The sequence below is a fragment of the Marmota marmota genome, unplaced genomic scaffold (genome assembly GCF_001458135.2).
Source record: "Marmota marmota marmota unplaced genomic scaffold, marMar, whole genome shotgun sequence".
Taxonomy (NCBI): domain Eukaryota; kingdom Metazoa; phylum Chordata; class Mammalia; order Rodentia; family Sciuridae; genus Marmota; species Marmota marmota.
In genome coordinates, this window is record NW_026000174.1 from 58,125,155 (window position 1) to 58,142,729 (window position 17,575).

Here is a 17,575-nt window from a genome sequence, read left to right on the forward strand (position 1 = left end):
TAGGTGGAGAGATTCAGGCACAACAGAGCTGGGTGAAACATTGTAGTTGTCTAACAAGAGAGTTTCTTTCCCAGGAGCTGTGTGCCTTAGACCAAGGTCAAGGCTGATAAGACTAGCACAGAGCTTCCTCATGCAGAGCATTGTTACAACAGCCAGGAATCCCATCTTTGCACCAAAGTTTTTCTAGCAGCCAGGCATTCTGTGTCTTTGCACAGAAAATTCCTAGCCACCAAACATGCCATAGTCATAAAGCCATCAGAGAGACCCTGATCCCAAACACAGAACCTTTACAACTCTATTCTTTAAAATAGGAATGGGAAGTGGGGGTTTGCTGAGTAATAGGAGCTGAGAATAATAATTTGAGTTCTAGAAAAGTATCTAGTCCTGCACAAGGTACAGGAGAATGAAGCCTGCCTACCTGGTTATAAGCATCAATACAGATGGTTAGATGCATATAGAGCACCTGTAGGTTTGCATATACCTACATGTATATCTACATATATCTGTGTCTACAGTTTATAACTGTATCTGCAGGTATGTTTAATATTTATACCCAAATAAATGGACACATCAATCCAAACTTGTTGTAGGGCTTAATTTACTTAGTATCTATGTTACTTCCACCTTGTTTTTAGAGCAACCTAATCTCCTCATCCTTCTCTTGACATTGCAACTCTGGAGGGCACCATCTTCTTTCTCCCTTTCTCCTTCCCCTTGAAAGAATTTCCCCAAGTTTTTCACTGTCATTCCAGCAACTGCTAGTTTTCTTGTCTATGTAAAGCTGTGTTCCAACAGTCTCTGAAGTTGTTTTAATTTTTTTTTGTAAATAAGTAATGCTTTCTTATCAATTTTATCATTTAGTATCACTAGAAGATCTCCAATTTCTTTGTTACTGAACTGTCTCAACAGACTTCTGTACCCTTTACTCTTCAAATTATGGTAGTTCTATGTAAGATTCACTTCTTTACATTTTTTACAAATATTTATTTACTTATAGGCAAGTCTTCCCTTCATAGGTCCCTTCATAGGATGTAAAAACTTGGATTCATTTATTGTTTTCATTTGTTTAAAAGGTTTTCTGGAGGATAGATAACACAGAAATTATGTCTTAATTGTTATCATGATTTTAAGGCTACTTATGTGGAATGTTTATGTTTCATTTTTAGCACATGGACATAGAATGTCTTCTGATTCATATCCTATCTCCCATTTTAATTTTGCTTTGTAAACTATATTATTTCTTTATTGTTTTTTTAATGAGAATGTTTTACATTTTTTAAATGGAATGCTTTATTGTTTAACAAGACATTGCTATTAATTCATAGTTTTGATGAATAGTGATCAGGGAAATTACATATCTATCATTTTTGCTGAATTTATAATTTTTGTACAGATGGTTAGATGCATATAGACCACCTATAGGTTTGAATATATAATACTGAAGTACTGTCGCGACTTCTTGCCCGCAAGGAAGACGCAACACTCAGGAATCTTCTTTCAGTAGTTTATTTCAGGCCCTTGATAGTTCTTCATCTCTCTCTCGGATGCCCCTCCCAGCCTTCATAAAGCATCTCAGGCCCCAATGCAAAGCAGCCACGTGGAGCTTTCTCATAGGGTGATGAAAAGTCATGCGCCAACTCTCCCAAATAAGGAGTTGTTTGTCACAGACCACAGCGGAGCCAGCGCCATCTTGTAATGGTGACCATAATTTGCATAAACGGCAGAAGCGGCTCACCACAAAGTACAGTCAATTTTTATGAGTGCTCATATGCATTTTATTAAAAAAACTGTATTCCTTATTAGGATTAAGTTGTGTTATGCATCATGCATTGATTAGGATTGTATTCCTAGTTAGCAAATGTTTGTTTTCTTTTGTCTTGAATTAAGGGCATATGCTTATTTCTCATTTTATCTCCTATATTTTCTACTTTATGAAAATTTTTCTATGTCCTTGGCTGCATAAACATTGAAACTGTCATAACTTCATTATGAATGATATTCTTTGTAATGTAAAATATTTGTTGATTTTAATACATTTGTATCTTTATGGTCTGCATTTTTCGTTTTTGTAGGTCACAATTTTCTCATCTTATGTTTTGATATTTGCCTTCATCAAATATGTTGATACAATGTTAACTTAACTAAAATTAATATGCCTAGAGAAATATGCACAGTCAGTTCCATGAGTTTTCACAGCCAGAGATCAGCTGTATAACCAGCATACAAGTCAACAGTGGGACATCAAAATGCAGAAGCACACTATTGATCTGTTAATTGCCAGCCTTCCCTCATGGAATTGAAATTACTATCTCAATTTAAGCATTGCTATATTTGCCTGCTTTGAATTTTATATAAAATCAATTATAGAGAATACTTTTTTTTTTGTACTCGGGTTGATTGTTCAGTATTGTGTGTATGGCATTTTTTCATCTGCTCCTTCAGTTTTCACTCATTCTTATTGCTTATGATTCACTGCCTGAATAAATTATATTGTTTCTATAAAAAATTTTTGAGAGTTCTTTAAGGCTTTATTTATTTAATGTCTCTCAAGCCTCGTTGATTTGCAGGTCCCATTATGAAATCTTTGGGCCATATATTTTGGAAAACAAACTTAAGTATTTTTTATGGGGTAAAAATCTTGAGTAAAATTTCTCAGCTATATGTATGTTTATATCTATTGGAGATAAGTTTAAAAAAAAAAAATATATATATATATATATATACACACAAATCAAACTTTACTAGAAATATCATTCAGCTCTAATCATTTGGCACGACTAGGAAAGAAATATTGAAAGCAAAATTGATTATTTGAAAATGATGAAAAAGCCTACCTACAAGGAGGAGACTGCAACTCAAACTTCCATGCACCTATTAAAAGACCTTTCAAAAAGATAAACGAAAAAACAACCAGAAATACACAAGCTTTCTATGGATATATGAAACTTTAACATATTTCTTCCATTGATGAATAAAACAAATAACACCATTCAATTTTATAGAAGTTTTAAATGACATGTTAACACATTTGTCCTAATTAACTTATATGACACCCAACAAAAGCAATGCATACATATTTGTAGTTTCTATAGAAAAGTTACCAACATTGATCATTTGCTGGATTATGTATAAAGTCATAGCATATTTCAAAAGCATTCAACAATTGAGAATATTTTCTCTGCTAGCAGTGTAATTTTAACTTTACTGAATCTTTTGTTTATGAATTCTTCATATATGTATAAACCCTACATATATGTGTGTGTGTGTGTACACACATATATATCTCCCTGTTTAATTTAATATTGCCATTAAATGTATTAATATAATCCACATATTTTTTGTTTTACCTGTGTAACATTTTTTCATATAAATTATTATTTTACAGTATATGCATGTGTATGCCACATAAATAGGTGCATAGCTTTTCAACATTTAGTTTGGTTCGTTAGCTCCATGCTTTTAAAACATTTGTATTTTCATAAGGATTTTTACCTTTATGCTAATATTTATGCATATTTTCATCATCTTTTTATTTGCATACTGTCAGCTAAATAGATTAAAATATACTGTAAATAAATTTTAGTTCCACCGACTCCAGGAGTTATTACTTTCAAGCGATCCCACTACCTGCTTATACACCACTGTCATTAAACACATTACGTTGTATTACAACTGCCCACGTGGTATTGCTTCTTTATCACTAAGAGGTGAGATTTGTAAGGGAATGAATTAGGTTTGATTCACTATTTAACATTCCGCACATTGCAATTATGCAAAATGCTTTGGCTGAATGAATGTAATTGATTCTTTCAGCCAACCTTGGGGACATCTAAATATATTAAATGGAAATATTATAGACTCAGTTTAAGTCTTCATAGGTATTTATAATTTTTATTTGATAAGCAATTCTGAATAATTGTTTTTTAATTGGTGATGCTGTAAATGACCAGGAATCAATAAGTTACAAGTCAAAATTAATAGTGACAAAAACAAAAATAAATTTTGTCAAATATGTATATTTAAATGCTATTATGTCATTTTACCATATTTGGACATTTGGTCTCTCACTTGTAAAACAGAAGGGGATGAACTTTCAAGTATTTTCAGACAGACAAATGACATTGTTTCCTATTTGTTTCTGTTCACAATTTAAACACATTGACGTCCAGAGGAATTATTTGATTTCAACAATAAAATTAAGTAGGTACATTCAGAGGTGTGGTAGCAAGAGTTTAACAACCAACTTTCCAGGTCAGAGGAAGCCTTGATTTGTAGTGTGCACCAATTTCTATCAGGTGAACACCAGGAAACAAGGATGCCAAGCTGGAAAGAAATGGTACAATGGACGGAACAAATTCCCCTGCCCACCACTGGAGCATTTAAACCGCTTTTCTCCAGAGTCAAAGTTTATGTAAAAAATAGAATAAAATTGAATTTTAACTTACCATTAATTTATTTTGTTTATTCTTTTCTCCTATTCATACTTTTCAAGCCAAAGTCTATGTACAATACCAAGTTGTCTGTTTTTCTACTAGCTACTGTGTTGGAAATGACAAAATAATATGTATATACCCTGAAACTTCACAGAACAGATTTATTTCTTGTGAATCAGAAACATAAAAGCAACAAACAACAACAACAACAAAATACTACGAACCTAAACCAAAACAAAACAAAATAAAAACAAAAACAAAAATGAAATTCAACTTTTTCTGAAAGTTGTCTGTTTCTGTTGCTTAAGCAGGCCTTGATAAATCTGCTTCTTAAAATTTTCTATGTCCTTAAAGTATTAGAAATGGGTTAGTATAATGTTTCATCTGAATATTTCAAACTTTTCAAATTAGTACTTTGAAAAAAAAAAAAAAAGTTTAATGTTGATTTATATGATGGTATTGCTCTGCCACCTAGTGGACATTCTATTTTTAACACTTGAAAGTTAAAAAAAAAAAAAAAAGTTTTCTCACCCAGTCTTTTGTAGATGTATTTTGTACTACTACTGGAGTATATGAAAACAAATTTTACCAATTTCCATATTATATCCCTGAGTATAAGATAACAAATATGAGTCAACTTGATAATATGTGTGGAAATTAATACCAATAGTTGATTATTATTAGTTCAAACTAAAATAAAGTTGAAAGACAAAATTTCCTGTGAAACAAGAAAGAATAATGAACTGAGACTTTGGAAATCTAGGTTTTATTTGTCATTTCCTAATATAATTAGTTATGTTTTCCTGAAAAAAACATTCAGATGTTCAAATTTTGTTTTTATCATTTGCAATATTTGGAAAAAAACTATTACATTTAGACATTGTTTTTAATTATATAGCCTAAAAGTTTGAGACTGTCTTATAAAGAGCAGTTTTGCAAAATGTGAAGTATAAAATGCAAAAAGCATATGATTGCTATAGCTATGTAAATATATATGTAGTTTTTATATATATAAACTCCATGTTTCTGGCTTTCCTTTATTTCTGTATATCTGTAGCTATCATTTACCTATCTATAATCCATCAATTGTCTATCTGTATTTAAATTATTAAATACAGCTAAATTAAATTAAGCTTTCTCTTATAAATGTGGAACATACAGAGGATTGTTCTAGAATTGCTTTTAGGTACCACTATTAAAGATTTCAGTTCTCTATTAACATTGGGTAAGAAGGATCCTTTAATAACTGGACCACCTTCACATTGACACTCTAAAATTCCCAATTAAATCCAGGAATACTACACTCATTACATATTTTTAAAAATTGAAATAAAAATATGTACAGCTTTTGTTCAAATTTTTAAGACTTTACTTCCATGAGTTATAGGATATTTTAAATGCTTTACCCTCCTATCAGGTAAATGAGTGCTACAGTTTTTTTTATGTCCTTATCAGAAATTGGTATTTTTTTTTTAATTTAAAATATATTGTTTAATATAAAATCTTAATGGGATATCATTACTCACCTACAATTTGAGTAGAGCTATCTTGTTAGGATTTTAATTTGAATTTCTATGATGCTCACTAATTCTGAGTGTCTTTCAGTGATCATTGACCATCCATACAGTCTAGCTCTGTAAAAAATTGCCCATTTTAGTATGATTTTTACATCACTGAGCTTTTAGTATTAATTTTTGCTTTAATTTTAAATTTTCCATAACATAAAAATTGACCACATTAAATACTTTTGAGTGTACAAATTAGTGGCAATAAATGCTCTTACACTGGTGAACAATCATAACCACTATCTCAAGAACTTTTCCAACATCACAAACTTAAAATCTATACCCATTAAAAAAAATGACTCTTCATTTCCCTCTCCCCATTTACCAGTAAATGTTTTCTAGTTTGTGTCTGTATCAATTTAACTCTTCCTTCCTTCCTTCCTTCCTTTCTTTCTTTTTTTTGCATTTTAATTGATTTGTATTAGTTGCATATAACATTAAACTTCATTTTGATGCAATTTACACATGGATGGAATATAATTTGCTCTAATTCAGTACCCAGGACCTCTCTGTTTTTTCTCCTTCTCTCTATACCTTTTTCCTTTCCTCTGCTCTACTTATCTTTCTTCTATTATTTTATAGTTTTTTTTTTTAATTAGTGCCTTGTTTTGATTTACATTTCCTTAATTGCTAGGGATGTTGAATTATTTTATGTACTTTTTGGTCATTTATATTTCTTCTTTTAAGAAATGTCTTTGACCCATTTATTAATCTGGTTGTTTATTTTGAGTTAAGTGTTTTGAGTTCTTTATAATATTCTGACTTTAGTGCTCTGAGGAGCAGGTGGCAAAGACCTTCTCTCATTCTGTAATCTTTCTCCTGAAGCACAACATTTTTTCCTCTGTTGTGCGGAGCTTTTTAATCTGATGTTGTCCTACTTATTGATACTTGGTTTTATTTGTTACACCAAATGGATCTTGTTAATGAAATTGTTGCCAGGGCCAATTTGTTAGAGTGTTGAATCTACATTTTCTTCTAGCAGTTGCAGAGTTTCTGGTCTAATTTCTTGGGCTTTGATCCACTTTGAGTTGACTTTTGTGCAGGGTGAGAAATGGGAATCTAGTTTCATTCTTCTACATATTGATATCCAGTTTCCCAGCATCATTTGTTTGAAAGACTATCTTTTCTCCAACATATGTTTCTGGCACCTTTTTCAAGCATTTGATGACTTGGTCTTCAAGACTGCTTTGGTGCTAATACCATGCTCTTTTGGTTGCTATAGCTCTACAGTATGATTTGAGGTCTGTTGTTGTTTCCATCACAACCGTGTTACTCTTCTTGATCAGGATTGTTTTGACTATCTGTCTCTTATTCTTCCAAATAAATTTTAAAAATGGATTTTTTTTCAGTTCTTTGATGAATGTTATTGGTATTTGTGTAGGAATTGTATTAAAACTAAATATTGCTTTTGGTAGTATGACAATCTTTTGCTCTCTCTCTTTTTTTTTTTGTTCTTTTTAGACAGGAGAGTTTATCTAGACATATCATACATACATGTAGTATGATTTTATTCTGATTAGAATCCCATTCTTGTGGCTGAACATGATGTGAAGTTACACTGATGATATATATGAACATAGGAAAGTTTTGTCCAAACTATGACCATTTTGACTCTATTAATTCTGCTTATCTAAGAATATGGGTGGTTTTTCCATCTTCTAAAGTCCTCTTCAATTTCTTCTATTTTTATGTTTTATTTCTTTTATCCATATTGTATTTCTTTAATTTCTTTTTTCTGATTTTTGTCAATATGAATTTTGCTCTTAAAAGTATCTCATCTACGTTTATTCATATAAAATTTACCTTCTGTGTCTTATTTCATATAGCTTGATGTTTTCATGTTTCATCTATATTGACATATGGCATTTGTTGATGGACATTTGGGTTTTTTCCATCCTTTGGCTACTGTAAATAATGCTTCTAAGAAAACCAGTAACAAATATCTGCAAGAGAATCTACTTTTAATTAGTTTGATATTTATTCAAAGTGGAATTACTGCATCTTATAGTATTTCCATATTTAGTTATTTGAGGATCCACCACACAAACCTCCATCGAGACATCAATATTGTACATTCCCATGTGTAACTAAAGGGCCTAATTTCTTCACATCCTTCCCAATATTTGTCATTTTTCCATTTTTCTTTTCTTCCTTATTTTCTTCTATTTTTAAAATTTTTTTCTATTGTTTTGATATGATATCCAGGAAATCATTTACAAATACTAAGTCATAAAATTTGTCTTCTAAGATTTTTTTATAAGTTTTACAACTTTTTAAGTCATTGATTCATTTTAACTATTTTTAATACATTACAAATCTAAAATTTATTTGCATGAGGTATCCAGCTTTCTGAACATCATACATTAAAAAGATTGCCCTGTTGACATTAAAGAATCTTGGTCCTTTTCTGATATATATTGAATATATATGTGTGTTTGCATGTATATGGGTGTGTGTGTGTGCATTTATTTCTCAGATTTCTATTCTATTCCATTAGTCTATGAATCATATATCTGTTTTTATACCAGTATCTAGTTGTTTGGATTATGATAACTTTTAGTAAGTTTGAAATGAGAAAGTGTCAAAAATCCAAATTTGTTCTTTTTCTAGATTGTTTGGCTACTTGTTAGAGAAAAACTCAACCATTCTTTATGGAGGTTTGGCTTATTTCATTTAGCATGATTGTCTCCAGATCCATTCTTTTACTCGTGAATGTCATAACTTTATTCTTGTTTGTGGCTGAGTAATATACCATTGTTTAGATATGCCACAATTTCTTTATCCATTCATCTTTTTATACAAGTTTTGTATCTGGATATAGAGGGATACATATATACCCACATTGGTGTTCAGGAAAAAAAAATGTTTAAGAGTAGTAATCTCTAGATAGTTGTTCAATAGCTGTTTTCCTTTTGTAAATTTAAAAATTAATAGATAAATAAATCAAAATGTGTTATGCCTGAAAACAGATTTAAGGTAGGATTATGGAAATTAATTGATAATGAAAGTATTCCTCAATATTTGGAAGAAATTACATTCCAACCAATTATCACCTGGGGCTTTGTTTCATCTAATTGCTCCCTGTGTGGCTTCTGAGGCAGTCCTTTACTTATACTCTCTAGGGTCAAAATCCCTAAGGTCTTGGTGGAATATATGTGTGGCACCCTTTGGAGCTAGGATTCAGCCTTTCATCTTCCTTTCATTCTGTCATCACTGAGTTTATTTTGAAAAATAAAAAAAAAAGCAGAAAAAGCCTTTCTTTCTGAAGGAGTCTATTAATTTTTGTAAAGAACTTTTAATAAATGATTCAGTCAAATTCTTCTGCATTGAGGTGGGTTGATTCAATTCTTTCTTTATGTTACTTTAGAAGCAGAAGAATATGTTCCTATAATCTTTGCAAGAGGCAAACAGACATAAATCTAGCTGCCATGACAACCACACAGTTCAGCAGGCTAGAAATATTTGTTTTCTTTATTTCACTATATTTACTCTAATTGACTGGACTATGTTACCAGGAAATACTTTATTTTATTTTTTATCACAAACAACTTCTTTAATGCAAAAGACCTTTAGTTTTAATAAGTGATACAAATCCTGAGATATATTGCATAATTTGCAATTACATATATTATTCCTCAGATGAATCTCAGAAGAAACATGTTAGAGGAAAAGGCTTATATTTTATAATTCTATTATTTAAAATGCTCATACAGTGAAGGGTGCAAGGCAATTACATAAGAAATAAGCTAGGGTGTGTGTCACTAGAAAGGAAGGAAAGAATTTGCACCTTGAATCTTCAGTTTGTTGAATATTGTGATAGTTCCTGAAGCTAAACATGAGACTGTGAACCTTAGCCTGAAGCCTCAAGTCCATAAGTACTGGTGCAGAATGTAGGAGGTGAGTTAAAGCTACATGTGTGGAAAAGATGTGAGGGTAGGAATCAGCTGAATATATGAATATTAGCATATATTTGTCTTTGATGGCAATGATTTTGCTTTCAACTTTGTGCCGCTCAGAATATGTGAAAACAGATTTAAAGAAAAAATAGATTTTTATAAAACATTTGAAAAAGTGAAAAAGTGTATAGTCATGGACTTTTGATTCAATGTGATTAGTACTATATTAAAAATACATTGATAAAATAATCAGTATTGTAGCAGGTTAAATTATGGATACTGAATCAAAAGAAATCTGCAGGGATATGTTACATATGGTATGTTCTTATTCATAAAACACAAACTGTGTGTATTGTCTTGAATAATAAAGATGATGATAATAATAATAATAATAATAATAATAATAATATAGGCATATTTAATGTCCTCTCATAAGGCATGTGACTCAAAGTGTTCTATGTGAAATGTTCTTCCCTTCATGCCTATTTCTATTTTAGGTTTCATAAAGTAGTTATAATGTGGTTCTGTGAATAATTGCATTACATTAAGAAAAGCATAGTGGAAGGAATTTGAGGGATTGCAGAACATATAAAAATAGTACAATGATCCTTCTTTTTATTCCATAACTGTTCTTGCTTCATACTAATTTAGCATGCTTAGATCCCATGGAGTTTCACTGTAACTACTTGTACAAGATGTGCCTCAGACCCTTGTGTGTTTACAGTGCAGTCCTAATTCAATAGGCAATTTTAACTTCTTAGTAGTATTATAAGCTTTTACCCAAATACATGTATAATATGTGCCTAGAGTGTAGAATTCATTCATTTACACATCCATGCATCTACTTATTCAATAAACGTTATGGAGGATCTGCTATGTTCTAGTGTTCCATCTGCGTGGATTTCACTTTAAAGTGAAACAGACAATAACACAATGATAAATGGTAAGAAAGTAAGTGAAGTATCTGTTATGTTATAGATACTCAATGAAATTTTAGGGTTTGCCATTATTCATAAAGACCAATAAGGAGGATAAGGGGAATGACTCAAGTGAAAAAAAAAATGTTGTTTCTCCAGAGATTAGGAGAGTAACCTATAAACAATCAGTAGAAGAGAGCATTGAAAGAACTATGCAGCCATCAAAACCAATGAATTTCAAAAAAAAAAAATCGGAAGCAAATAAAAACCACTATAATTCCTCAGGAAGCAATGTCTCATCTTTGGAGGTTTTGAGGTAGACTAAATTGACCACCTGAGAATGACGTGATAGAAATATTTAAAAATAACAAAAATAATCAGGACATATTGTACTTAAGTTTGTTTCAACCTCAAATTGCAGTAAATACCAAGAGGAGGTAACAGCATTTATACTTTTCAATAATTATGAATTATTCCTTTATAGAAAATGTGTGAAGAGAATGGTATGTCGGAGCATGGGAAGGACACTGGAATAGGAAATTCAGAAATAGCTATGAAACAACAGAAAAAAAATAACTTGATCAATTTGATGAGTCATTCATTTTTAGAGTTTTAAATTCTCAGAGAGGCAGGTGAGGCAGGGAAGAAATTCATGAAACCCATGATGACGATTTCCTTGAAAATAAGTACCTCATTAAACTATATTTCATGCAAAAAATCTAACCTGGTCCTTCCCATCAGGTAAGTGCTCTCTGGTGATGCTAATTTTGCTATTTGGAAATATTTAAGAGCTAATAGCAGTTGTGTTCTCCCCCTCTACACTTGCTTATTATGCCATCTGTACAAATTTCATACTCTATTATATGTGGAGTGAATGAAGGCTTGCTTATGAATTAATGTAACTGCCAAATGTATTTTCCAGGATGATCTTTATTGATAACCAGTAGGTCTCTGAGTATTTGCTCATTTCATTCTGCCTCACCCAAAGTGGTCTACTTTTTTTCTGAATCAACTTGCCTATTTTATCTCAGGAACCAAGGAAACCAGACTGCTGGAGTGACATTCATCCTCCTGGGCTTCTCAGAATACCCAGAGCTCCAGGTGCCCCTGTTCCTGGTGTTCCTGACCATCTACACAGTCACTGTGCTGGGGAACACAGGCATGATCCTGGTCATCAGGGTCAACCCCAAACTCCACACCCCCATGTACTTTTTCCTTAGTCACTTGTCCTTCATCGATTTCTGCTACTCGACTGTGGTTACTCCCAAACTATTAGAAAATTTGGTGGTGGAAGACAGAACCATCTCCTTCACAGGCTGCATCATGCAGTTCTTCTTTGCCTGCATATTTGTGGTGACAGAGACATTCATGTTGGCAGTGATGGCCTATGACCGATTTGTGGCAGTCTGTAACCCTCTTCTCTACATGGTTGCAATGTCCCAGAAGCTGTGTTACTTGTTAGTTGGTGCATCCTACTCTTGGGGGCTAGTCTGTTCCTTGACTCTTACTTACTTTTTACTGAAATTATCATTCCAAGGAAATAATATCATAAATAACTTTATTTGTGAGCATGCTGCCATTGTTGCTGTATCACACTCAGATCCCTATATTAACCAGAAGATAATTTTAGTGTCTGCTACATTTAATGAAATAAGCAGTTTAGTGATCATTCTTGCTTCCTATGTTTTCATTTTTATCACAATCATGAAGATGCCTTCAACTGGGGGTCGTCACAAAGCTTTCTCCACATGTGCCTCTCATCTGACCGCCATTACCATTTTCCATGGAACCATTCTTTTCCTCTATTGTGTTCCAATCACCAAAAATTCATGGCTCATGGTTAAGGTTGCCTCTGTCTTCTATAGAGTGGTCATCCCCATGTTGAACCCCCTTATCTATAGTCTCAGGAACAAAGATGTGAAGGAGACAGTCAGGAAATTAATGAACACCAAATTATGTCACATATTGTAATGTCTGTTTAAGAATACCATGCAGGGGCTGGGGATATAGCTCAGTTGGTAGACTGCCTGCCTCACATGCACAAGGCAATGGGTTCAATCCCCAGCACCACACACACACACAAAAAGTTTGTTAAAAAAATATATCATGCAGAATGGTCCAAGATATCGTAGAATTATCATCAATTTGAAAGTTCAGTTTTCAAAAAGCAACCAGAACATGTTTAACATAATCACCAGCAGATCCATAATTCAATGTCTGTTTAAATGGAAGTTTGGAAAATAAGCCATGAAATTCTAAAAAATAAAATAATAAGTCTTTATCTATTTAAGTAAAATTTCTAATCTGGTATGTCATGAAAAAAAATTTAGTTACCACTTTACTCTAAAATAGATCTTCTATTCTTTTTTAGTCATTTTTGAGAAATGAATTTATAGAGTTTTTGCAATTTTATGCCTTACCATGAAAGAGAAAAATCAAGTGTAATAGAGTAATCTAAGAGTTCGTAGACACACAGATAAAAAAATTATAAGAAATATTTTATTCATTGTCATATAGGGAACATTGGTACACTATAAAAGCATAAGGCATATCTCTGCCCCCCAAAGTGAAGATTTTAATTTTGTTACATTGTATGGTAAGCGTTAGCATAAATGTTATTTGGTAATTGTATATAACACATCAAAAATTAAAACAACCATACCCTTCATAATTAGATATTTCTAAATCTGAATTAGTCATTCATGTGAATATTTATTTATATGTTATATACCTACATAACAAAATAAAAGAATTTCAGTGATAAATAACACACTTTTGATTGATTGATTAGGTAGCCCTGCTTATATCAGTCAGACCTTTTCTTGATTAACCTGTTTTTATCTGGTCTGACTGGGCAACTTGTCTCTCCTCTGCAGATCTGCACAGTGACTGGGTAACTCTTCTGAGTGTTTGTGAATCACTGGAGTAGTATGAGTATTTTCTTCCAGTGTCAATCACAAAGAGGTACTAAAACAAAAGCTAGCATGAGTCTCCTTCTGCCATGTTTGCTGACATGCTATTAACCAATGGAAATCATAGTTGAGCCAAAAATGAATAGTTGAGTCATTAACAGGAGCAAGTGTATCTACCTATTATGAAATTGAAAGGTTATGTGGCATAGTGTATATGGAGGAAGACAAAAGAATTGTGCTCAATATTTCAATATATCTAAGTTATTGATAACTTTTCAATGGAAAAAATATCTTTCTGTGTTCCAGAAAAATATAGTTGTGCTAGGTCTATAAATGTTTTCCATAAATTGATGAACCGTTGATTTAGTGAAAATAAATGACTGTCTTAGTCACATGCTGATCATGGTTGATTTTCCATAGGAAAGTCAAAGTCTTGGAAGAATTTTTTATATTACATGATTCCAATCTAACAGCAGCCTGTAAAATAGTTTCCTGATGTCTCCTAAATTGTGAGCCTTTCATTTTCAAATAAAAAATAGAAATTTCTTTACTTTAAAGCTTTACTAGTAAACTGCATAACCTAACCTACTTATCCAATAAGCAATACATAACATTTACAACATGTCAACAAACTATAGGATTATATAACTTATCTTTCACAGGTCTGTCAATCTGATGTCATACACAATACATTAAATGTTCTAACCAATATTGCGCAATATTAATAAAATCATTTTGAATACAGAGGAACAAATGTACCTGTGGAGTGTGAACATAATATAAAATAAACTATGTTTGACATATTGCTTAAGTTCTTATGTTTAAAATCTTAAATTTTTTAAAAATACAGGTGATAGTTATATGGTAAATTATAATTTAAGAACTCTATTAAGCCTTTTGTCATGCTGGAGAAAATAAAACTCTAAAGAAAAATACCTGGAGAGTTACAATCTCTAGATTGTTTAATTTTGAAAATGCCAATGAATGAATGGATATTTGATTCTACAAATGTGACAGAATTCTTCAAGAAATTAGAGATTATCATTTAAAATTGCATATATACATTTTAAATAACAAAGAATGTGACTTTTCAAATATATGTGATTTCCTTGTGTGTTCTAAAAAGTAATTTTGATGGGTTATCTATTTCTGGGTATCAATTACTTATCTCAAATTCTCAGTGATCTGGATAGGTGCACATTTTTGGTTTTGTTTCCACAGCCTATGACAAGAAACCTGGTGAAAATATTCACCAGACTAAAGGGTGAACACACAGAATTAGTAGTCACTTAGTGGAGGAATGATATTTATGATAAATGTACAACACATCAAATAAATATAAAATTTCACTTCAGGCTTAGTCATTAACAGGAGCAAATGTCATCATCTTTTTTTGAAGTGAAAATCCTATAGCCTACAATAAATTATTTTAATGTGGAAAATTCAGTGTTTTTGATATATTGTGTTGTGAAATTCATACCTCTGCCTATTTCCAAACTACTTTGTTTTTCACCTGAAAGGAAAAGGCTATACACCTTGAGTAGCATCCTGTACCCATTAGTAGACCTACAATCACTACAGCCTGCCTACCACCAAGGTCCATTTGGGGCCCGAGATGTCTGTAGTTACCCAGGGGTTGTATACATCAGAACACAAATCTATCCCACCAGAGTTTCATATTTCCATCTGATGCTGGGAAAGGTCTAAGAGAGTGCCACTGATAGATTGCAGCCAGAGATGAGTGTCACAGAGTTTTCCTCAACCATTAGTTTTTACTAAAGTGGGCACAGTACTTGATTACAAAGAAAAGACCTCCACTCACTTTACTCTCCTTCCCCCAAGGATATACTTCTCTCTCCTTGATGTGCCTTCTGGGATTCCAGGTAGGGGTGACAGATTCCAGCTGGCCACCATAGCAGGTTTACAGGTTCTATCCTGAGAGAGTAGCCTGGAGTCAGAAAACATGGACTTCTGACCACTTCTAAGTTTTAAGCTGGACCTGGTGCTGAGGTCAAAAGTAAAGTACCTCATATGCCGCAGTCCGGCTGTAGCAGAATAATCAGGGGGGTGACGAATAACTTGTGTGCGTTGATACAGCAGGAGTGGGAGCCGTTTATTGCAGGACAGGAGCAGTATTTATACATTCCACACAGCTTATTTAATTAGCATAAACTAGATACATCAGTCAACCAATCAGGAATCTCCACACTTAATGGCTCACTTTTGTTACTTCTCAAACCACTCCCTCTGGCATTTTGCCAGGCACCATCCAGACTTGTTTACGAACTCTAACATTCCCCTGGCAAAATGCCAGGTGTTATTTTGACTTGTTTACAGACTCTAACACTCATACACTCCCTTTACTTCCCTAAATTATACTGTGCCTTTTTCCATACCACAGTATCTGGGATTGGGGGAGAAGACTGGAAGCAATGTGAGACTGCACTTCAAGATCTCTTCAATGCATTTTTCCCCTATAGTATTCTGCTAAAAGAAGATAGCATTTCTATTTTGGGATCTTTAGATAATTTAAAAGTTTTTTTTTTTTTTTTTTACATTAATACTCTTTTCAAAGTAATGTTTCTGTGGAGGGATAGGTTGGAGAGACCTACACTGCCATCTGGCTCTGCCATCAGAACATCTCAATGAGATGTTTATAAACACTAAAAGTATTCAGAAATGTTGACCATGGATCATAGAATATTTGGTACGTTCAATAGGGTCTCTAGAATAAAAATTGGAATTTTATATTGATGTTTATATTAGATAATTTGTGATTTGGCAATCCAGTTATTTTTCTGTCTTTTAGTGGGAAATAAAAGCACGTAAGAAAAAATATGTAGCTGCAAACTACACATTAAAACTCCTTTAAAGTATAATGTACTTTCATTTTGGTAAATGTTTGTGAATGAGCAACTTATTTACAGAAACGAAACGTTTTCCCCAGAAATTTCTCAGATTCTCCTTTTAATTTGAGAGTAAACATTTTAACTGTAAAGCCCAATGCATTTGAAGTAATATAATTTACATCATTAACGTTGGATTAAGTGATGGCTACAGGCTATTTTTATTACAAATGTCTTTGTTTGATATTATTCTATAAAACTTTTGGGTATAGGATGGATAAATGTGAGAGGTTTTTTTTCCTTTGAAGATGTGTGTCAGAACATTTTCTGAAAATACACATAATGATTAACAAAGTTATACATATTGTTGTAATTGAAGTGTAGGGTGCTGCAGTCTGGCTGGGCACAATTCAGGAGTCACTTGTCAAAAGAAAGGAACTTTATTTTTAGAACCACCCACACCAAACAAAACAGCTCCTCAGGAAAAACCCTCAGAGCCCAACAGCCACCACCGGCTTCCCACAAGCCTCTCCCTCAACCCCCAGCCTCCTCCTCTTGAGGCCGATTGGCTGGGTCGCGTGGGCGGAGCCAAAAAAGTCCCCCAAGGAGCAGCTCCGTGGTCTGAAAGGGCAGGGAAACAGTCCAATGAGCATTACCGCAGAGGAGCCAATCAGCTAGATGTTGCTGGGGCTGCTGTGAGCCAATCATCAGCTGTCAGTCTGAAAGGGCAGGGAAACAGCTCAATGAGCATCTCCAATGAGCATCACCGCAGAGGAGCCAATCAGCTATCTATTGCTGGGGCCGCTGTGAGCCAATCATCAGCCGGCAGCTGGAAGTTTGCTGGCAGTTGGAAGTTTGCTGGGGCCCCTTTGGCTGTGGCTCTCAACATCTCCCTCTCTCTGTTTAAACAACAAGCATGTGGCTTAGGGACTGTGCCTGCCTTAGGTTGTCCAATAGTACATAGGGTTTATGTTTGAAAAGTTAAACTAAAATGACTTTGGCTAGA

At 33.1% G+C, this 17,575-nt stretch overlaps 1 protein-coding gene across 1 annotated transcript; it reads left to right on the forward strand.

Moving 5' to 3' along the window:
• The first annotated feature begins 11,475 nt into the window (after positions 1-11,475).
• Positions 11,476-12,782, forward strand: LOC107159110 (olfactory receptor 5D13-like). Its single transcript, XM_015505652.1, has 2 exons — positions 11,476-11,552; positions 11,843-12,782. The coding sequence occupies exons 1-2, from the start codon at positions 11,476-11,478 to the stop codon at positions 12,780-12,782; spliced, it is 1,017 nt and encodes a 338-aa protein (XP_015361138.1).
• Positions 12,783-17,575: the final 4,793 nt, after the last annotated feature.

What these genes read in the sequence shown, in the direction of transcription:
- LOC107159110 (XM_015505652.1), top strand. Translation starts at nt 11,476, where the DNA reads ATGACGATTTCCTTGAAAATAAGTACCTCATTAAACTATATTTCATGC. An exon ending in AACCTGGTCCTTCCCATCAG is followed by an intron (nt 11,553 to 11,842) that starts GTAAGTGCTCTC and finishes ATTTTATCTCAG; the next exon opens with GAACCAAGGAAACCAGACTG.